General features: G+C 33.0%; 1 protein-coding gene and 1 long non-coding RNA gene across 2 annotated transcripts; one reads left to right on the top strand and one right to left on the bottom strand.

Moving 5' to 3' along the window:
- The first annotated feature begins 10,135 nt into the window (after positions 1-10,135).
- On the top strand, positions 10,136-16,280 carry LOC114743700 (pectinesterase). Its single transcript, XM_028931921.1, has 2 exons — positions 10,136-11,207; positions 15,390-16,280. Exons 1-2 carry the CDS (start codon positions 10,136-10,138, stop codon positions 16,079-16,081), a joined length of 1,764 nt encoding a protein of 587 aa, XP_028787754.1. The 3' UTR covers positions 16,082-16,280.
- LOC114743701 (uncharacterized) lies at positions 13,347-14,263 on the bottom strand. The gene is made up of 3 exons (XR_003740020.1): positions 13,842-14,263; positions 13,409-13,432; positions 13,347-13,379 (listed from the first exon to the last, which is right to left on the bottom strand). It is a non-coding gene; the product is annotated as an uncharacterized LOC114743701 (long non-coding RNA).
- Positions 16,281-23,616: the final 7,336 nt, after the last annotated feature.

The raw sequence follows: 23,616 nt of genomic DNA, 5'->3' as shown, positions 1-23,616 counted from the left end.
ATTCCATTTTTTTTCCGCAGGAGAAGGCCACAGCCCAAAACAAAACCAAGATAAGTGGGGATCAAATCCCATCCAATCTTCGTCTCACAGGGTCGAGGATGGGACAGCGCCAGCGACATTGAGGTTGCCGTTCTGGGTGATCCCTCTCAGACCATTTTCTTTTTTCATAAGCATTATCATGATGATTCAAGCATGATCTAGCCACTAGAGGCGCTGAATCATGACTGAAGACGAGTAATTTTTTTTTTTTTTTGGTGACATTGAAGACGAGTAATTACTAGTAATGAAGGGTTGTTCTTTTAAGGCCGCTAGCAATCTTTATCATGTCAATCAAAAAAATGTTAATGTTGCCGACCTAATTGTTAAGTTGATTTTAGTCATAAATAAGACTTATTTCTCGCATTTATTAATTTTTTTCAAATTACTCCTACAGATACTTCCCCAACCATAATCAAATAAGTAAGGAGAGAGGATATTGAGAAAGATGATTTTGGTGTCTTAGAAAAAATATGTCATATTTCTTATAAATAACTAATTTACAACAGTTTTTTAATCTAATTAAATTAGTTAAATAGATCTTGTATTAAGAATTGAAGAGGTAATTTAATAAAGGGCAAACGCGATGCATGTTGAAGGGACGAGGGAACAACAAAAGTAACGAAATGTCTGTATGCAACAACCACTGAAGTCAACAAAAGGTTTGTGGTGACATTAGATTATACTAATGCTTAAACGTCAACCGGATTTATCCTACTCTTCCGGTTTTAGATATAAGATCTTTTGTATTAGCATGTATAAAAGTCTTATATTTAAAATCAAATAAATACTTTACTGGTGGGGTACGAGTCCTTTCACGTTTTTGTTTTTTTTCTTAAACTGATATTTTTTAGTACTATTTTTAAAATATAGTGATATCATATGATTTATGTAACTGATGTTATTTGATGGGACAAGGGCTTGTTTGTTTCATTCAGGGGTGTTTGGATAGAAACAAAATTATGATTTCAAAAGTATTTTTACGGTTTACGAAGTAACTATGTGAAGGAATTTGTCTCGTTTTACAAAAAAGTGCTCATGAAACCATAATTTGGAGGGTGTCAATCATAAAGTGGTGAGTGGCAAACATAGAAGATGAATAGTAAAAGAAGTGGGGCATCCCTTAGCTACAATGGGTTCAAGTGATTTGACATTCTTCGTTCCTGTTAAGAAAAGTTTCAAATTCAATAATTAATTTTAATCAGAGAAGCTGTTAGGACCTAGGAGGGCTTTCACACACATGTGGGATCTGATCCGGTTTATTTTGAACTAATCAGATTAACGTAGCTTCTGGAAAACTTTCTTGTTTATGCCAAATTTAAAAGGTTTTCGGATACACTCATCAGCATCATAATCCTCTTAGTAAAGTAACGTTACTAATAATTTATTAAATTAGGTGTAATTTCGCCCATGTTTCAGCTTTCCAACGTTGTGTAATTTGGTTACTTTGTGTGAAAGTTGTTGCTAATTTAATAAAATGAACCAAAACAATTAATTTTCACTATTAAGACGAATAAAATGAAGAGAATGAGATTGCACCAAATTTAAAAAATTATAAATGAATTACATCACTAAAAAATTAATATTAAATATACTTGAGAAACAAAATTAAAATGCTGGGAGATAGTTTAGCTTTCCTTTAAAAGAAAACTCTGGAGGATGTGGAGATGAATTAATGTCAATTCCTCTGTTGATTTTGCCAATGAGTGCAGTCAATTTTAGTATTAAATTTATTATTTTTATTGTTCGATCATGATACTACTTCTGATTTGAATTATAAGACCTCATTTATAGTCTTATAATTAGAATCCGAGGAAGTATATGATTTCATTTCAGAAAAAGTAGTTGCCAAAAGACTATGCTTATTTCATATTATAATTTTTAAAAAACTATAACAATAATAAGTCCTATTATATTACGAGTACCACATCATTCTATTCTAATAAGTAACTCTTCTAAGTCCTCACATACTATTAATCAAAAGATTTAGGATGATGATTTTTTAAAAATGTATTTCTGATTTTTTATCTGCCTTCAACTTGACTTCTTTTTTTTTTTTAATCAATTTCTAATCTATAGAAACCACGGCAACATCTCTTATTATTCGATCATCATACTGTGTCAATATTAAATCCAATTATAAAAATAAAATAAATTTTAAATACAATTTTAATTCAGAGTCTAGAATTTCAGAAATGAACATCCTTTGATTTCTTTTAAGTTTTAATGGTTGTTTGAGAGAGGATAAGCAGAGAAAGCAGCAAATAGGAAAGCGCGAGTCACGGTTCGAGGGAATGCAAATTCAAAGATTGAAGCAGACAAAATTAAACTGATTGAGAATTAAGATACGAAGAAAATGGCGAAATTGACGTGATAGTTAGCATGTCATTATATGGAATTAAATTAATATTAATAATAGATTCGAAGGAAAAAGATTTTTCAAATTTATTTATTCCCTCTCACTTTGATATGTTGGCATAATTAGTTGGCACTAGAATGTATTAGTGCCCCACCGAATTTCTCATTTGACCATGCACATGCACCCAAGTTAGGGCCAACTCCTTTCCAATAAAATTTTATTAAAAATTAAAATAGTTTATAATTACGGACAATTTTTAAGAAATTCATTTCAGCAATTTCATCTTCTTTTCTCTCAAATGTCCTCATTGATAATTTTCTAGGAGGAAATCAAGAAATGCATAACAAAAGGTCTCTACTTATAGTTTATCTATATATATGTGTGTATATATTTGAGACAAGATGAAATGTATTATTACATACATTTCTATACATTTATTTATAGCAATTAAACATGTGTTTGAGTGTTCTTTTATTTATCTTATATTAACAATTTTTAACTAATTATAAAATAAATATGCAGTAAAATTAATACAAACGAACAAATTAGCAAGCAACTCAAAGTAAACTATATTCATCAAATTCTGTTACCATTTATAAATTACTGTATTTCTACAAAAATTATATAATGATTGATCATTGATTTATGTCAAATTAAAAAAATATATTTTCTTTATTTCATTCGAATAAATAAGTCCCCACATACAAGTACTAGCAAATGGCTCATGCTCCATCTTTTTTTTTTCTTTTTTTTTTTAAGTGGGAGACAGCAAATACTTTTACTCACTGGCCCAACAAAAGAAAAATAAATATATTCTCTAATTATTTTTACCCGACAGATTAAAGAGTTTTCTCTTTTTCTTTTTTGCAGATAACCAAAGACTATTTTCACTTTCATCACCAACTTTGAATAAAAAGGACATCTTGTACTGATTAAAAGTCTCGCACATGTCCATATTGTCGATCCATATATCCACGTAAGAGAGAGATTGGAAATACTTCTCGATTCCTACCCATATATGCTATGAAACGTTTTTTATAATAAAGAAAATTAAAAATGTCAGGAAAAGAAAAACAGAGACAATGACAAAACATACAGGCGCGCAAACCAAAATACTGCTTTTCCGGTCTTAAATATAAGATCCTTTTCGTAACATATGAAATAAATATGTAAAGAAATTTATCTCGATTTTTAAAAAAATTACTTTAGAAGGAACTTTTGATAATACCCAAATACCCCTTAAATGTAAAAAGTGACTATGACCCGATTTTATCTAACTCAATCAAATGATTGTATAAAAAAAACTTATACTCTTCCGGTTCTTAATATAGGACCTAATTATTGAGTTGGTTTTGGTCCTAAATATAAGACTCATTTCTCATATTTATCAATTTTCTCTAAATTACCCCTATGGATACTCCCTCAACTATAATTAAGTAGAAGGGGAAGATGAGGTATTAAGAAAGATAATTATGGCATTTTAGGAAAAACATGTCACATTTTTTATAATTAACTAACTTACCTAACTTCTTTAATCTAATCAAATTAATTAAATAGATCTTATATTAAAGACTGGAGGAGTATATCAATACAGATAAATTTTTTTAATGACATGTACTACTATATATAACCACAATTTGTGCTGTCTGGCTTCAAATGGTTTAATTCTAATTAATTAACCATTCAATTCAAATATTTTATCACAACAAGCTGTGGAGATTAGGATAAAGACATCCTCTGGAATTTTGTTTTATGTTATATATACAGATCTGCTAGGTGTCTACATCTTGCAAGCGCTTCTTGCCTTACCTGCATATATTCGATGATGTTGTGCTGATCTGTTCGAGCAACGAATAATCCTCAAAAAATTCAGCCCCAAAAAAAAAAGAATAATCCTCAAAATCTTTTTTCGTTTAGCTTCTCAACCAATCAAATTACTGCTGTCCATGACTCCATGTGATGCTTTCTGTTCCCGTCTCCCCGGTGCATGGCTTCCAACCCGTATGCATTTTTAATTATTAAAAAAATAAATTTAATTATTCTTTATGTTAGAATGAGCACGATTTGGATATTTTATGGGGGGAAAAATTAATAACGTGTTTAATTAATTAAATAAATGATCTAGCTAGCCACAATTAAACAAATACTCCCCCAATATGTATTATAAGCACATAATAAGAATTTCACATAAATTAATAAAATTAGACAAATTAGTTATTTATTATAAAATATCATAATCACCTTTGATAAAAATTCATATTTTAGACGAATTTGGTTAATTAGTTTGGAGGTTTTTTAGTTAGTTAGTGACTATTTGGAAGGAAGTTTAGAGAGTCAGTTTACTTTTATCCTAAATGTTAAAAGAATTTAATATTATTTCTGATTCTAATTATAAGATTTTGTTTGTAAACTACAAATAATGTCTTATAACTAGAATCAAAGATAGTACTCCTTCGGTCCTTCCCATTTAACTAATTTGATTAGATTGAGAAAGTTAGGTAAGTTAGTTAATTATAAGAAATGTGACATGTTTTTCCTAAAATACCATAATCATCTTTCTTAATACCCCTTCTTCCTCTTCTACTTAATTATGGTTGAGGGACTATCCATGGGGTAGTTTAGAGAAAATTGATAAATATGAGAAATGGGTCTTATATTTAGGATCAAAACCAACTAAATAATTGGGTATTATATTAAGGACCGGAGGAGTATATCTTATCTCTCATATTTATATTTGTTTTTCAAATAATTTATTGTGCAAGGAATGGATAAATGTAAAAGTGATGTAGGTGGGAGATGAACAGCCATTGGTATGAAAGTTGCAGCAATAAAGTGCAGCGTATGGCTCCAAAAAGCCAATAATTATGGCCCCAAGGCCTTACAACTTGCTTTGCTTTTGTGCTTTACAGATCGACCGAGGCTTCTTTTCTTTTTTTTTAAATAACTATTAAAGCTATTCGAAACTATATTCGAAACGTGATATTCTGATAAGTAATAAAATATTTCTCTCTCATTTTTAAATTCATGTTACCCTCACCCCCATGTTCTCACTTTAGCTTTTCAACATTGTTTATTGCTATAATTATCTTACGATTTATCCTATTAATTAAGTTAAATCTAAACATTTTCTCATGATCATTTCAAATGAAGTAGATACAAAAGTATCTTATGATTTGTACTGTTAATTAAGTTAAATTTAAACATTTTCTCGTGATCATTTCAAATGAGGTATATATAAATGTTCCAGACTTCGAACGTAAGATTTTTAAAAAATTTATTATATTCAAACTCACAATGCAGTCATTTATTTCTATTCTTAACGATTATGAGACTAGTGAAATATATAGATTGAAATCAGCTAAATTTAAAACATCGGAAAGCCATAGTATTATTAAAAAAATAAAAAATACAAAAGGTACTATAATGATTTAATTTGTCTGATTATGGATATAGTAAAACATAATAAAGTCAAGTGTGATCTGTATATGTCCACTTGATAAAAGAGCTTTTGAATATTAAATTATGTAATGTGTTAAAAGAAGAAAGAAAGGAGTTGAAAAAGGCAAAGACATGCATAGTCAATTGTTATATTTACGTTTGATTAATGTATATTTATGTATGACAAGCTACAAATAGTAACATATAAAAAGCAAAGAACATATCCAAAGTGGAGGCCTCATAATTATATTATTATAGCATCTGATGCTTGCCCCAATTAGAATCCAAAGCATGCATTGGAAAAGCCTTTCTAAACAATACACTAATTTATTGATTAGTAGTTAATACTCCAAGTTGTAATTTTTTTTATAAGAGAATAATTTTGAAAGTGTTTTTTTTTTATAAATCCTATTTATAAGAAATAAAAAGCCTTTTGTCTGGCTAGTGTATTTATAATAATATTCCTTTTATACGCACGTTAAAAGAAGGACCGTAATCATAGTACACTCATATACGCCAGTATAATTTAAAGGAAAATTCTAAAAAAGTGACTGTTGAATTTTAAAATGACAAATAAGGAATTATTACAAAAATATTTTGTTATTTGCTTTGTAAGTATAGTCATTTTCTTTATAAGTATAGTAACCAATACTAATTTGTCATTTTGAAATTCAACAGTCACTTTTTTTGAAATTTTCCTATAATTTAACTCCTCATGTAAAAGGAGTCATTAAAAAGAACCCGTTGAATAATGGTATTTCTAAAAAGAAATTTTCATTTCTGTAACGTATTTATAGATTTTATTCTATTTTAACTGTATTTATTATCTTTAATAAACTAGTTACGTCATATCTTATAAAAAGAAATCAATGAAATACTCATCCGGCTCTAAATATAAAACCTCTTGTATAGTATAATTTATACTATAAAAATAGTTTTATATTTATGATTGGCGGAATAGTAATTAGTTTTTGATACAGACATGGGATAGATACTCTCTCTCTCACACACACAACAAATTAAGGACGTAAACCAGTAAATATACTATTTCATGGAAATTATCATAATGGTTCAGCCATATATCGATGTCGTGGGGAAAAAAAAAAAAAGAATGCAATGGAAAATGTGTCAGATTATCTGTAAACAACGGTTATTTATCTCTCCAGAAATTGTGCAGACAAGAGTCACAAGACCAGAGGAATAACTGCTGTATAAAAATTTAATAGAATGGAAACTATCATACAAAAAAACAAAAACAAAAAACTGAGAATGACAAAATAATACATCGAATATGTCAGAACGGTCATATATGTCCCCATGATTGTTGAGATTCCAAATGATGAAATTCAATTAAATATTGAAACTTATGTTAAAATAGACAAATTACCACACATGCATGCATCATGGAAAAATGGAAAAAAAATAATTAAAAAAATTGAATGATTTAAAAATGATTATTCGTTCCTTTTTAAAAAAAAAACAATTAAAAACATGAAAGGTGCCAATTGTTAAACCAAATATGACATGTAGCTGACAAAAATTTACAGTAGTGCATGAGATGTAATTCTCAGATCCATCAGAGTGCATTACTAAACGTGAAGAAAGGGGACTAAAAGTTATTTATTTAAGTTGTAATTCAATCATTAAAGTTATATTGGTCCTTTCTTTTATTAATCTTTTACTACCTCTGATCTTAATTATAAAAGCCATTTGATTAATTTGAGGAAATCAAGAAAGTAAGTTGAATTAGTTATTTGTGCTAAATAGGTGTTGTCTTTTTAGAAAAAAAATTAAATGTTTGAAGATAAACGATATATATAATTACCGGTAAAATATATTATCACTCCAGAATTAACCAGACAAAGCCAGAAAAAAAATATATTATCCTCTTAAATTATTTGTTTCGGAAAAATGAAAAATGAATATCCTGTAAGATAGCGGATCCCATGCATGTAACCACTCTCGCTTTAACAGGTGAGAGGCCGTAAAGCTGGACTTTGTTAAAAGAAATAACTTCAGTTTATAAATTAAGTAGATTAGTTTAAGAAAAAACAATAAACATAAATTAGGTAGATTAGTTTAAAGAAAAATAATAGGCATAGAGGGAAAATTGGGGATAAATCCCTATTAAAAATTTAATTGGTAAAAAACACCTAAGGATTTTGTGTAACTTAATTTCTTTTATGTACAACTTATCTTTCCTTACGTGCAATGTATCTTTCCTTATGTGCAATGATCTTCCTTTGTGTAAGTCACTTTTCCTATGTACAAACTAATTACTTATATTTAAATAATATTTTGTGCAAACTATTTTCTTTTTGTGTAACTTATCATCTTTCGTGTGCAACTAACGAACTAATCTTTTCTTTGTGTAATCAATCATCATAGGTCCTATTTACTAATTAGATTTTCAATGAGGGATTTATCCCTAATTTTCCCAGACATAAAAGACAAAACATATTAATATTTTATATTTAAAATAAAATCTAGGGTTAAGGTGCGCCCAACACCCCGAACTATTTACCCAGGTGCGTCCAGTGGCCTAAAGTAATTTTGGGTGCATCCAGTGTCCTAAACTAATTAAAATGGTGCGTTTATATCCCAGGCTAACAGAAATATTATGTTTAACCGTTACTTTCTTGACTCAACTTAAAGTTGACCCCAAATATTCTACATGGTAGACAGATAGACATCCGATTTGTATTATTCTTACTTAAAAGTCAATTTATTTAGCAGAAGAGGAAGGAAATAAATTAAATTTTGAGTAAGAATAATACATATAAAATGTCCATGTGTCTACCATTTAAAATATTTGGGGTCAATTTTAAGCTAAGTCAGGAAAGTAATGGTTAAACATAACATTTCTGTTAGTCTAGAATATGGATGTACCATTTTAATTAGTTTAGGCCACTAGACGCACTTGGGTAAATAGTTTAGGGTGCTGGGTGCACCTTAACCCTAAAATCTAAAACCATGGTTAGCCACTGTATATTAAAGATGGGAGGAAGGGGGTTTTTTTTTTTTTTTTTTTGAATCAATACTGGATTACAAAACATTATAAATAAGGTCCAACAAAACCAAGTTTCCTCCCTCACCTTTCCCCTTATACCTTCCATTTGGTGAGATTGAACCATCCACCTCCAGTATGATAAAGTTATGGTGGAGTTCATTGGTGTAATCCTTTCTGCTGAGAGTGTTGGCATAGAAGGGGAAGGATCATTTTCTTCATGATGTGTGTGATTTATGGAATATATAATAAATTAAATTTTTGAACCAATTATATTTATCCTTCTAACCTTTAAACATGCTGAAATTTGCGGGAGAACAAAATTACCTGGCGTATAAGGAGTACCGCTAAATCCTTCTGATTCAGGTTATTTTTATTTCAGCCCTTATGATGGCAAAATAATTATTCAAATCAGAAATATAATTAATTTTATCAGTTACAAAATGACAAAATTGATAAACAGAATAAAAATGACACTAAAAATTAATGAAATAAAAAATGAATAAAATCATAAAAGAAAAGGCTTCAAGAATAAAAAAATTACAAACAAAGACCCGTTGTTTACAATATTAATATTAGTTTTGACAACAATTAATAAGTAAATGATAGCAATTTTTTTCAACGGTTCCCTCTATATAATTTTTAATTTTTAATTTTTTTTGGCTATTTTTCTGAAAAATAATTTACTTCGTATATATTTTAAAGCTGTAAAAATTAAAGTAAATTAAATGAAATTATTAAAAGAAAAAAGAAAAAGAAATTAATTTCCCCCATAAGGTATTGGGGACCCCACGGCTAATATGACACACTTTTTCATGGGCCTGCATTCGGTGCTCATCACTTGATGAGCACCCAGTGCTCATCAAGTGATGAGAAATCTGGACCGTCCAGATCTAATCTGGACGGCCCAGATTTAATATTTTTAAATAATTAGTTTAAAATAGAAAAAAATATTTTTTAAAAGTATAATAGTTAAGAGATTATCTTTATTTTTTATTCTATACCTATTAAAATAATTATTTTTAAAAAATAAAATAAAATAAAATAAAATATGGACCGTCCAGATCGGATCTGGACGGTCCAGATCCTGATGAGCACTGGGTGCTCATCAGCTTGATGAGCACCCAATGCAAATCCCTTTTTCATGGCCGTTGTTGTTGGACCCCCAAAAAATGAAAACTCTTCATCCTTTCAAGCCCCTCTATCTCCATCCTCCGTTTCTATAAAACGCTCACCGCTCTCCACAGTTCACTCGACTCTCCTTCCTCTTTCTCTCCTCATAATCTTTGTACCCTATGAGCAAGTTAAGGCAAGTCTTCGCCGGGATCTCAGATCCTGGCAACCACAAGAGAAACAAAAAACTCTTTCTTGCTCTGTTTTCCACCCTGCTCCTTGTTGCCGCCGCTGTCGGCATAATCGCCGGAGTGAACTCCCGCCAAAAATCCTCTGATAATTTGAATTTCTCCTCCCATCCATCCCATGCTATCGTCAAATCTGCTTGTAGCTCAACACTTTACCCTGAACTTTGCTTCTCTGCTATCTCCTCCGAGCCTGGATTCACCGAGAAAGTCTCTTCCCAACGCGATGTCATCGAACTTTCCCTAAACATAACAACCAGAGCCGTTGAGCACAATTTCTTCACCGTCGAGAAGCTAATCGCCAAAAGAAAGGGAAGCCTCACGGGGAGAGAGAAAACCGCTCTTCATGACTGTTTGGAGACGATCGACGAGACGCTCGACGAGCTTCAGACAGCTTCAGAAGATCTGAATGTCTATCCGAACAAGAAAACTCTGTATCAGCACGCTGACGATCTAAAGACTCTGATAAGTGCCGCCATTACCAACCAGGTCACCTGCCTTGACGGATTCTCTCACGATGGCGCTGATAAGAAAGTGAGGAAAGCTCTAGAGGCAGGGCAGGTGCACGTGGAGCACATGTGCAGCAATGCTCTGGCGATGATTAAGAACATGACGGACACAGATGTGGCCAACTACGAGAGGAAGTTGGGGATTACGAAGAGCAGGAGGCTGATGTCGGCGACGTCGGAAGGCGGGGTTCAGTGGCCAGAGTGGATGTCGGCGGCGGACAGGCATTTGTTGCAGGCCACGAATGTGAAGCCTAACGTCGTGGTAGCAGCTGACGGGAGCGGAGATTTTAAGACGGTGGGGGAAGCTGTGGCTGCGGCGCCGGAAAAGAGTAAGAATAGATATGTGATTAAGATCAAAGCAGGAGTTTACAGAGAGAACGTGGAAGTTTCAAAGAAGAAAACGAATATAATGTTCTTAGGAGATGGAAGATCTAACACTATCATCACCGGAAGCCGGAATGTTGTCGACGGAAGCACCACCTTCCATTCCGCCACCGTTGGTAAGTTCACTGCTCTTCCTTTCTCATTTACTTAGTTTTAATAATTTTAAAAAAAAGGTTAATAGTCTATAATTTTAATTAGTTTTAATTTTGTTTTTTCATACCTAGACAAAGTTCTCATAAAATTATAAAAACCAAAACTAGTAATTCAAAATTACAAGAACAAAATCAAAATTCTATGAGATGGTAAACTGAGCATCAACAATGTTTAGTTTTTTTAAAAAAAACATATAGACTAATTCTTAATTTTTTTAAAAAAATATATATATACACACTCCTCCAGTCTTCAATATATGATTTAATTATTGAGTTGATTTTGATTATAAATATAAGACCTATTTCTTATATTTATTAATTTTTTCTAAATTACCCCTATGGATATTTCCCCAACCATAATCAAATAGAAGAGGGAGAGAGGATATTAAGAAAGATGATTATGGTGTTTTGAGAAAAATCTATCATATTTCTTATAATTAACTAACTTATCTCATTTTTTTAATCTGATCAAATTAATTAAATAGCTTTGAAGAGTATATATATATACTCCTCCGGTCCTTAATATATGATCCAATTCTTGAATTGGTTTTGGTCCTAAATATAAGATCCATTTCTCATATTTATCAATTTTCTCTAAATTACCTCTATGGATACTCCTTCAACCATAATTAAGTAGAAGAGGGAGATGAGGTATTAAGAAAGATGATTATAGTGTTTTAGGAAAAATGTGTCATTTTTTTTATAATTAACTAGCTTACCTAACTTCTTTAATCTAATCAAATTAGTTAAATGGGTCTTATGTTAAGGACCGAAAGAGTGTATATATATATATAAAAGAGAAACAAAACCTAATCGATATAGAGTAATAATATTATGCTGTTTGAGAATTGTCAACTTAGTGCCCAGCAAATGTGCAAGAAAATGCTCTGGTGTTAGTTACACTATAGAGAAGCAAGTTTGGAAAGTTGACAAACTTTCCATTTAACCAAATAATAATGCTGTGGGTCGCGATGGATGAGGTTCACGTGTTTGCTCAGTGATTCATTGTAAATTCAAAATCACAGGGGCCAAAGAAAGCACCGAAAGCTCAAAATGATCCATCCATACACGTCTACGAAGACACATTAATTACACGTACTAAATTTAGTAGGTATTAATATAATAAGACAATTTACCCTACTTAACAACTAACATTATGTGGTCACAGATGTTGGTGTGTTTTGACCAAAGTCCAAAATAATTAATGTTAATCCTACACGTATTAAATTAATGTTGGTGTGTCTTGATATTTTGAATTAGAGTAATTTTTTTTACCGAGGGTTGAACAGCTAATTAAGAATATTGTGTTTTGTATTACAATGATTAGCGAATGATGATTGATTAGCATGTTTTTGCTGTCGGTATATGATCAGTACTTAGTTTTTTTAAAAACCGCACATGATGTTTTGAAACAAAGGCTAATTCCTATAATTTCGGCATAGAGTCCCTACCAGCCAAGGGACCAAATCATGCTGTACAAGGTTTTATTTTTTTCAGGCCGTTTCTTCTTGTCATGTGGCAGCATGTGCACATGGGTCTTGATCGTAGACATTTATCAGTATTATTGAGTTTAAGTCAAATATTTTGTCTGTATGCTGTTTTCTTAGTGGTAATAACTTTTGGACCCTTAATGTTATCATCTACTACCACCTCCGGTCCTTATTATAAGACTCCGTTTGACTTTTTGTTTGGTCCTAATTATAAGACCCCAATCCATTTTGTCTCTCATATTTATACATTTTTTTCCAAAATAATCCTTTTAATAATGATAGTTCTAGCCAATACACTTAATTAGTAAGGATATTTTAGGAATGACAACACTTATTTATTACAAATAACTAACTTAACTTACTTCCTTAATCTCCTCAAATAAGTCAATTGGGTCTTATAATTAGGACCGGAGGTAGTATAATCCCAAAAAGTACTACATAAATTATTCTCCTAATGGATTTTCAACCACGCACCCTTATCACACTAAGCTGTTCTGTTCTGTAATCTCATTCTTTCAAAAAGATGCAAATTTGGGGCTGCATACATCAACATGTTGGTTGCCTTCTTCCTTTGAACTGGAAATTTCATAATTAATTTTATATATTTTTTCAATTTCAGATTTCCATTCTCCCGGTTTCTTCCCATCTATGGTCCCTTTTTTTATTATTTGTTACGATGCAACCATCGGTATAAGAATTCTATTTTCAGGAACTTGACTAAGAGGGTATTTGGTTTCTTTGAAAATTACTTTTGAAAGGTATTTTTTTATAAATCGAGATAAACTCCTCCACATATTTATTTTGTATACTGTAAAAATACTTTTAAAATTATAATTTTGATTCTATCCAAACGCTTTTAAAATTTAACCTGTGTCAACTGAGGCCCTTGAAGGAAGTAGGGTCTCCCAGGGACCCCCCCCAATACCTAAGAATCGAACCCGATACTTCTGATTCTTTCCCATGCCTTTTTGATAATTTTTTTTTTTTAAAAAAGGGAGCTTTCAGCGGGAAGCTTCCTGGTTATGGTAGTCCCTAGTATCATTATTCCCCTTCAATCATGCGTTGGTTCTGTGGGCTTCGTGGGAAAATCCAGCCATAGAAAAGAAACTACAACACACACCACATACAAATGCGCCTGACACTTTCACAACTATCTTTTTGGCTTTCTTTTTCTGAACGTAACACCTTATCTTTTGCTTGTTGAGCATGTTAATGTCATTTTCATATGATACTCCATTATCTGTTGGTTGTTAGCCTTTGATTCCTTAGTCTTGACACCAGAAATGTATGCGTCGCTGTAATATACGAACCTCTTGCCAAAATCCAAGGTAAATTTTGCGTCCTAACTCAAAATTTTAATTTCTTTTTGGGGCCTAAACGCGGTAGGTCCACTGGGAAAGGTACTAAGCTGAAATTTTGTCAACTTGTTCCCACTTCCCTTTCGTCTCAGTGGCTTGCAGGCTGAGCGGTGGACTGTGAACCCGTACGCCACCCCACCACCGAACAAAGCGTGCGCTTTCACTTCAATGACGCTGACCTCTTTTTGCTCCTTTTTTAGAAATTTAATTGTGAATAGATTGATATTCTGATAAGATTTTAAGGAAGGGATATATTCACTAAATTTTTTTATGAAAACTGAGTAATTTATAACAATAAATTTTAAAGCAGATTTTAGCTGTTACTTGTGATTTAAAATTTTTTAATGACTAACTAATTATATTTTTTGGGGACCTTGCAATAATTTTCTCTTGTTTCTAAAACTTATTTTTTTGTACAAGATTGTCAACTATTTCTTAAAAAAAATTAACGAGCTAAAAATTTGGATAGTGTAAACGAATATCATAAAAATTTCTTGACTTGTTATGTTATACTACTACCTCCGGTCCTTATTATAAGACCCCATTTGACTTTTTGTTTGGTCCTAATTATAAGACCCTAATCCATTTTGTCTCTCATATTTATGCATTTTTTTGCAAAATAATCCTTCTAATAATGATAGTTCTAGCCAATACACTTAATTAGCAAGGATATTTTAGGAATGACAACACTTATTTATTACAAATAACTAACTTAACTTACTTCTTTAATCTCCTCAAATAAGTCAACTGGGTCTTATAATTAGGACCGGAGGTAGTAGTATAGTTCGACAAGCTTGCATGCAGGCCCCTCCCATTGTGAACATCACCATTGTGCAACAATTTCTGATACAGTGATGAAAAACTCAAAAAGAGAAAATTTAAGTGGACCCTAAGAAACAAAACTATTCAAAATGTTATTATCATTACAACTTTGAAGAGAGGTAACATAACATGCATGAAATATTATTATTTAAGGATGGCCAAAAAAAGAATATTATTATTTAAGATGGCAATCATATTAGGAAGACTTTATAGGTTATTCTCTACCAGCCCAAAAAATGAAAATTATAATGAGTTGGCATTAGGGAGAGCCAGAGCGTGTTACCTTTTTAGAGGTCATTAGTCAGGATAAGAAATCTTTAAGCCAGCTCACATTCACTCACGAAAGATCTCCACACGAATGATTTACCTTTTATTAATTTTAAATTTTTTAATTGAAAATTCTATTCCTTTTTTGTTTTTATTTTGTTTTTATTAATTTACAGTTTTAATGGATAAGCTATTGATGTATTGTGCAGCCGCAGTGGGTGAAAGATTCCTAGCTCGCGACATAACCTTTGAAAACACGGCCGGCCATGCCAAGCACCAGGCCGTCGCCCTCCGGGTCGGTTCCGACTTCGCCGCCTTCTACCAGTGCGACTTCCTCGCCTTCCAGGACACCCTTTACGTCCACAATAACCGCCAGTTCTTCATCAACTGCCTCATTGCCGGCACCGTCGACTTCATCTTCGGCAACTCGGCCGCCGTGTTCCAAGACTGCGACATCCACGCCCGACTCCCTGGGTCTGGCCAGAAGAACATGGTCACCGCACAGGGACGGGTTGACCCGAACCAGAACACCGGCATTGTGATCCAGAAGTGCCGTATCGGAGCAACGAAGGACCTGGAACCAAAGAAGAAGGACTTCAAGACCTTCCTGGGGCGGCCATGGAAGCAGTATTCGAGGACGGTGATAATGCAGACGAGCATAACGGACGTGATCGATCCGGTGGGATGGCACGAGTGGAATGGTGATTTTGCTTTGGACACTCTGTTCTACGGCGAGTATCAGAATACTGGCGCCGGTGCGGGAACAGCGAACAGAGTGAAGTGGAAGGGGTACCACGTTATAACAAGTGCTTCGGAGGCTCAAAAGTTCACTGCCGCCAACTTTATCGGTGGCTCTAACTGGTTGGGCTCCACTGGCTTTCCTTTCTCTCTTGGTCTTTAGGGCTCACATCGTTAATTATTATTATTTATTATTGCAATATTTGTTATGTATTGTATGGCTAGGAAAAAATTACCCTTTCATGTAGGCAAAAAGGAATTTGAGTTGTGCGGAAGACGAGGTGTGGGTGTGTGAGGAAACAAAATCGTGTGCTCCTAGCACATGTGAAGAAGCAGAGGGTGCTCAAGAATATAAGCAGGTGGGTGGGGGGGGGGGAAGGTGACCTGCCGATTTGGCATGATTAATTAATGAAAATTTGAGTGATTTTGATTGAATGTTAAGGGTTTAATCATTTTGACTTTTTTAATTTTTTATATTAATATAAGTAATAATTTTTCCATAATTAAATATTTCCTCAATCAAAATTTACTCAAAAATAAAAATTGCTCCCTTAGGTTCCTAATATATGATTTGGTTGGGGGGTATAAAACATAATCCAATTTACATATCATGTTTATTATCTTCATTGGCAAAAAAAAAAAAATCACTTTTTTTCCTCATTTAATTTACCTACATTGTAAATTGATCTAGGATTTTGTAGAGTTGTTTTGGGAGATCATATTACATGTGTTGTATTAAACTATATTCAACAACAATAACAACAACAAGCCTTATCTCACTAGGTGGGGTTAACTACATGAATTACACAATACCATCGTGCTCTGTCAATAATCCAGTCCTTAGATATGTTGTTGACTAGGAGGTCTCGTTTAATGACCTCATTAAGCGTTCTTCTTGGTCTTCCTCTGCCCCTTTTTTATGGGACTCCATCTTGTTTGATCCACCCTCCTCACCAGGGCCTCCAATAGCCTTCTTTGCACGTGTCCAAACCATCTTAAGCGATTTTCAATCATTTTCTCTTGGATAGGTGTCACACCGACTCTTGCCCTGATATTTTCATTTCGAATCCTATCTTTTCTTGTATGATTACACATCCATCTCAACATCCTCATTTCTGCTACCCCGACTTTGTGCTCTTGTTTTCACTTTATTGCCCAACATTTACTACTGTACAACATAGCTAATCTTATAGCAGTCCAATAAAATTTTCCTTTAAGTTTCTCAAGTACCTTTTTATCGCAAATAACTCCTGTAGCTTTCCTCCACTTTAACCAGTCAGCTTGTATTCTATGAGAAACGTCTCCATCAATTTCCCCATCCTCCCGTATAATGGATCCTAGGTATTTAAACTTTGATACTTGAGGAATAATTTGCTCCCCCATCTTCACCTCCAAATCCCCATTGCCTTGCCTCCCCCCAAAATTACAATGCATATATTCTGTTTTGTTCCTGCTCAAGCGGAAACCTTTCGACTCTAAAGTCCTTCTCCATAACTTCAATCAAGTGTTAATCTCTTCTTTTGATTCCGCCATGAGAATTATATCATCCGTGAAAAGCATGGACTTAGGAATTCTTTCTTGAATAGGTTCAGTTAGAACATCCAAAACAATGTTGAACAAGTACGGACTCAAAGAGGATCCTTGATGTAGGCCAATCTTAATAGGGAAGTCCTTTGTCTCACTTCAAGGTGTCCTTACACTGGTAGTTACCTGCTCATACATATCTTGTATGGCTTTGATATAAGCAACACGTGCACCTTTCTTTTCTAAAGCCTTCCACATTACTTCTCTTGGCTCACGATCATAAGCCTTTTTCTAGGTCAATAAAAACCATATTTAAATCTCTTCTGTTACTTCTATATCTTTCCATTAAACCCCTTAGTAAATAGATTGCTTCCGATGTGAATCTCCCTAGCATAAATCCAAATTGGTTTTCCGAAATAGAAGTCTCCAGCCTCAACCTATATTCCATCACTTTTTCCCACAACTTCATTGTATGACTTATAAGTTTTATCCCTCTGTAGCTTGTACAGTTTTGAATGTCTCCTTTATTCTTGTAAATAGAAACTAAAATGCTTCTCCTTCAATCATCTGGCATATTCTTAGAGCGTAAAATTTCATTAAAAAGCTTGGTTAGCCACACCTCATCCTCATCGCCCAAACATTTCCAAACTTCAATAGGAATACTATCTGGCCCAACGGCTTTTCCATTGTCTATTTTCTTGAGAGTTGCCTTAACCTCTCTGATACGGATCCTGCGATAGAAAGCCAAACTCCGATCATCTTCATTAATTAGCAAGTCCTGTAAGTCCTGAGTCACATAATTGCTTCCCTTATTAAACAACTTGTAAAAGTAATCCTCACATCTGTCCTTAATATCACCATTAGTAACTAATACTTTACCATCTTCATCCTTTATACACTTTACTTGGTCCAGATCTCTCTTTTTCCTCTTCCTTTGCTTCGCAATCTTGTAAATATTTCTTTCTCCCGTCTTTGTTCCTAACTTCTGATAAAACCCCTCATAAGCTTTAGTACGTGCTTTGCTCACTTCTCTCTTTGTCTCTTTTTTAGCCAACTGATATTTTTCCTGGTTTTCTACACTATTGCACAAGTGTATTGCCTTAAAACAATCTCTTTTCTGTTTGACTTTCTCTTGCACACTCTTATCCCACCACTAAGTCTCCTTATCTCTCTGACCAGGACCTTTGGATTCTCCCAAAATTGCTTTAGCTACCAAACGAACCCTTGTAGCTATTTCTTCCCACATCATGTTTGCATTTCCCTGCGACTCCCAAATCCCTTCCTCCAAAAGGGTCCTTTTGAATAACTCCCACTTATCACCATTTAACTGCCACCACTTAACCCTGGGTTTTACCATTTGATGGTACTTTTGCCTAGTACTCTTAAAACGTACATCAAAGATAAGTACTCTATGTTGGGCAGTCACCCCATCTCTTGGAATCACTTTGCAATTAGTACACAATCTTCTGTCCGGATTCTTAACAAAAAAGAAATCAATATGTGATTTTGAGACACCACTTTTGTACGTGATTAAATGCTCCTCTCGCTTCTTAAAACAAGTGTTGACAATCTTAAGATTGTATGCAAGAGAAAAGTTGAGAATAGATTGTCCTCCACTGTTAAGCTCCCCAAAACCAAAACCACCATAGGCCCCGCTGAATTGTCCTGCTTCCTTTTCGACATGTCCATTAAGGTCCCCACCGATAAAATTTTTTTCTTCGAGTGGTATGCTTTGAACCAACCTCTCCATATCTTCCCAGAATTTATCTTTAAGATGTGCCTCTGCCCTAACCTGAGGTGCACAGGCACTAATAATATTGATAGTATCCTTTCCAATAATTACTCTTAATGATATTATTCTGTTCTCAAACCTTTTAACCTCTACCACGTTTTTTTTCCATGTTCCATCAACGATGATACCAACCCCATTCCTTGCATTCACCTTTCCTGTGTACTAAAGTTTATACTCTCCAAGTTCCTTGGTAGCTTCTCTAGTCCATTTGGTTTCTTGGAGGCACAAGATATTAATCCTTCTATCCCTCATAACTCTTGTTACTTCCATAGATTTCTCATTCAGCGTCCCAATATTCCAAGTGCCAAATCTAATCTTAGTCTCATGAACTAACTTCTTTAGCCGCCTCCGTCCAAGAGAGTGCGGTAGCCCTCACACATTTAACACTACATCCGGGCAACGATGCAGCGGCTCTAGTTCATTTCTTACTGTACTCGAGCCATACAACGCGTCACTTCTGGGCAACGACCTAGCATTAGCATAATTACTTCGTTGATCCATGTTCATGAGATTTGATGGGTTTTTACGTTGGCTGTCGAGGGTCTAACACAACCCTCCTCCTTTATCCGAGCTTAGGACCGGCTATACAATATAGGCGGAAGTGGTTTGTGTGCCTATTTGGGATCATGATGAAAATTTCCTACAAACGTATTTCACGTAAGTCGAGACAAAACTCCTCTTACATACTTGTCTCGTATTCCGTAAATCACTGTTAAAAAACTACTTATAAGCTGTTCCATATAGACTTTCTGTGTGTGTGAGAGAGGAGAAGTTGGGAGGGAATTGGTTGAGGCGATGTGCATACAAGGAGGCCAAATACCTTGCACTTACGTAAACTAACTATTTTGTAACAAAGTTGAGGGAGACGGCATATTTTTAAAAGAAATTAAGTCAAGAAGAAGTATAATAGTGAGTCAATATCATCTGAATTTTATAAAGGAAAAATGACTCCTAAAGAATCTTAAATGTGCAAAAACGTCGAATGAGTATCTGAATATTGCCAATTCTTATAAAGGAGCAAATATCAAAATGTGATTTTGAAATTGAAGCGAGAAAAAAGACACAGATATCCCAGTTATAATTTCTAGTGAAATGGATTGAAAATGTGTTATTACCGTATAAAGTTTAGAAATTGAACATTTTCTCAAGATATGACTTCTTCCCATTTTTCCAAGTGCTTTAATTTGAAATCGCAACTTCTTAATTTCTATTCCAAAATTGATAAAATGGATTCAAATTTTGTTATTGGCTTTTCAAGTTTAAGAATTGAGACAATGTTATCCTTTTAGGTCATTTATAATTTTTATATAAGTATTGGATACATATATATATCATGACCTATTAATATCTTTGATTCAACAACAATTAACAATGCCACTCTTCAATTTTTATTTAGGAATTAACTACATTTCATTAGCTGTTAAACAACATTTGTAGTCAGAATGCCTCGTTTATTTATTCCAAAAAACTGAAGTCTTTATTTAGGATGATCCTAGAGCAGTATTCTTTTCTTTATTCTCTCTACTCTTGGGCACGTCAATATTGAGAGAACTTGAAGTCAACTCATTCACGTTGACTTTTATTTTTGAAGAAAACAATGAGAAGATCTCAATGACGTTGTTGCTATCAAAACTTGCCACAATTTTGAAGTTTTATAAAGGGATCTCATGGACTGTCTGGCAGATTATGAGAGTGAGAGAGAAGAATCAATTAGGCACCAAATTTGGACGAATTAATTGTATCCTAACTCCTTCTAAGCTCATCCGTCTACTTCCATCTCACGTCCTCTGTGATGATTTGAACCCAGTCATTAAAGTTTCAATTTTTAAATAATTAAATTAATGAGTTTTCTTTTTTGGGGTAAGAAGAGGATCTGCTCCTCACAAGTCACAGCATTATCTTATTATGTATTCAGTCTTATGGATCTCTGCGTTGGGCCGATGGAGTTGGGTTAGCCGATTAAGTGGATATCAATGCACAAAACTCCGCAAATTTAATATATTAAAAAAAAAAGAACATAAATATATGATCTTGGAAGAAAATGAAGTCTTTAAATAGAATCTGTTGATTATTTTAAAATAAATTTTGGAGGCACCTTATACATTCAGCAACAGAAAGTTAGAGATATGATAGAAGAATAAATTTTTAAGATCCATTTTTTCAATTGATCATGCTCTTTTTATAAGTTTGGAACTATCTAAACATTTAATATATTTTTTTTATCACTTTAACTATCAATAAATTGCGTTGTCCTTTTTCTATGCATTTTTCATCTTTTTTTTTTGGAAATATTTCTTTCTCTCATTTACTCTTTTATAAATAGGGGCATATTTAAAAAAGTATATTTCTTATATGTTTATTATTTTTAGATAATGTTAATGAATTTTTCGAAACCATACAATTTGGTTATTTCTTACTCCCTCCCTCTCTTTTTTTTTGGTAGAAACCAAGTGGTATTCCATAGCCGATAGCCAGAGACTAATCCTCCCGAGACGTAGAGATCACATATAAGTGGGTTTTGCCTCTCCCAACACTCCCTCCCTCTCTTATTATAAGATCTTTTTAACTAAATTGTGAGGTTTAAGAATACAGTTAAAATTAGTTAAAAGCAATTAATATATAGTAAATGTAATTTTTTTTAAATATACCCCTATATATAAATAGGTAAATGTGTGAGAGTAATAGTGAGATAAATGAAGAAAAATAATGTATTAAATGTATTAAACTAAGGGTAAAATAAGTAATAATGCATTAAATGTTCAGACGAATTCAAAAAGGATCTTATAAAAAGGAGCAGACTCATTCAAAAAATTATGAGTATGTATTTATTATTTTTAGATAATGTTAATAAATTTTTTTAAACCATACAATTCGGTTATTTAGATATGAAGCATGCGCAGTGGCAATGAGGAGGAAGCTGTCTTGGCTTGAGAACACACAGACCAAACAGTTTGAAGACATGAATATACCACGCGGAATGTAAAAATCATAGACGTCGCCATTTGTCCAGTTGTGAATCCGTGTAATAATGTTACTAATGCCTGGTTTTGAGATTGATCCAGATCATCTTTTTTTTATTTAAAAAAATAAAAAATAAAACCTCGATTTAATTTGATTTTCATGATTCATAAATTGATTGCTGAAAAGGCATGTGTATTGCCGCGATTACCGGCCACTCTTTAAAAGCCAAAGGGATCATTACATCATATATCATAATTCGGCAGTGTCATCTAAACAATGTTTACACAAATTAATTTGGGGAGTTGACCCAACAAAATAAAAACAAGTTAATTGTGGGGGGTGAGAATTAATTTGTGATGTAAAATTCGAATGATGCACATAAATTCAATTTTAATTCAACACCATTATGTGTAGCATCCGTCTTAATTTACTGGGCAGCACCCTTTTCAACTGCCGGCAGCAAGTATCCATGAAGTATTCAGTATTATATATGTTGACACATTCTAAAATAGTTTTACGACTCAGTGCTATATGGCTAACGAACATTCTTTTTTTTTTTTTTTAAAAAAAATTCAATGTTCCAATAGTTCTAAAGATCTTAACAAGAGAGAATGGGATCGCCCAGCCCACATATTGTGTTTTTTTCCCCTTTATGTGTAGGCATTCTTTATTAGAAATAGTACCTTTAGTTTTAAATATAAGAACTATTTGACTAATTTGAGTAGATTAGGAAAATAAGTTAAGTTTGTTACTCTTCTGGTGTTTAATATAAGACCCATTTAACTAATTTGATTAGATTAAGAAAGTTAGATAAGTTAGTTAATTATAAGAAATGTGACACGTTTTTCCTAAAATACCATAATCATCTTTCGTAATACTCCCTCTCCCTCTTCTACTTAATTATAGTTGAGGAAGTATCCATAGGGGTAATTTAGAGAAAATTGATAAATATGAGAAATGAGTGTTATATTTAGGACGAAAACGAACTTAACAATTGGATCCTATATTAAGGACTGGAGGAGTATTTGTTATAAATAGGTGTTGTATTTCTTAAAAGATCGTTACTAATCATTCTATTATTAGAAGGACTATTTTGAGAAAAAAATGAATAAATATAAGAGAAAAAATGAATTGTGGTTTTATATTTGGGATCAAAATAAAAATCAAACGAGGTATTATATTAAAAACAGGAGGTAATAGTTCTGTTTAAAATACTACTGGTTATTAAATATGAATATTTTATCTAACAAAAATTTAAAATCTTGAGCAGGACGTTGTGAGATTAACTTTTTAGCTATACCAATTCGATTGGCACAACCCACAGATAGCTGTTTGGTTGCAGGCTGGGCATGTTTTGCTTTGGTTTGTGCTGATTTGGGCTTCGTCTGCTTCACGTATGGTGGATTTTGCACTCTATGATA

Source organism: Neltuma alba, unplaced genomic scaffold, assembly GCF_004799145.2.
Source record: "Neltuma alba isolate B1F8T4 unplaced genomic scaffold, ASM479914v2 tig00004097_pilon, whole genome shotgun sequence".
Lineage (NCBI taxonomy): Eukaryota > Viridiplantae > Streptophyta > Magnoliopsida > Fabales > Fabaceae > Neltuma > Neltuma alba.
The sequence above is the reverse complement of the archived record's forward strand: the minus strand, read 5'-3'. Positions and strand labels throughout refer to the sequence as shown.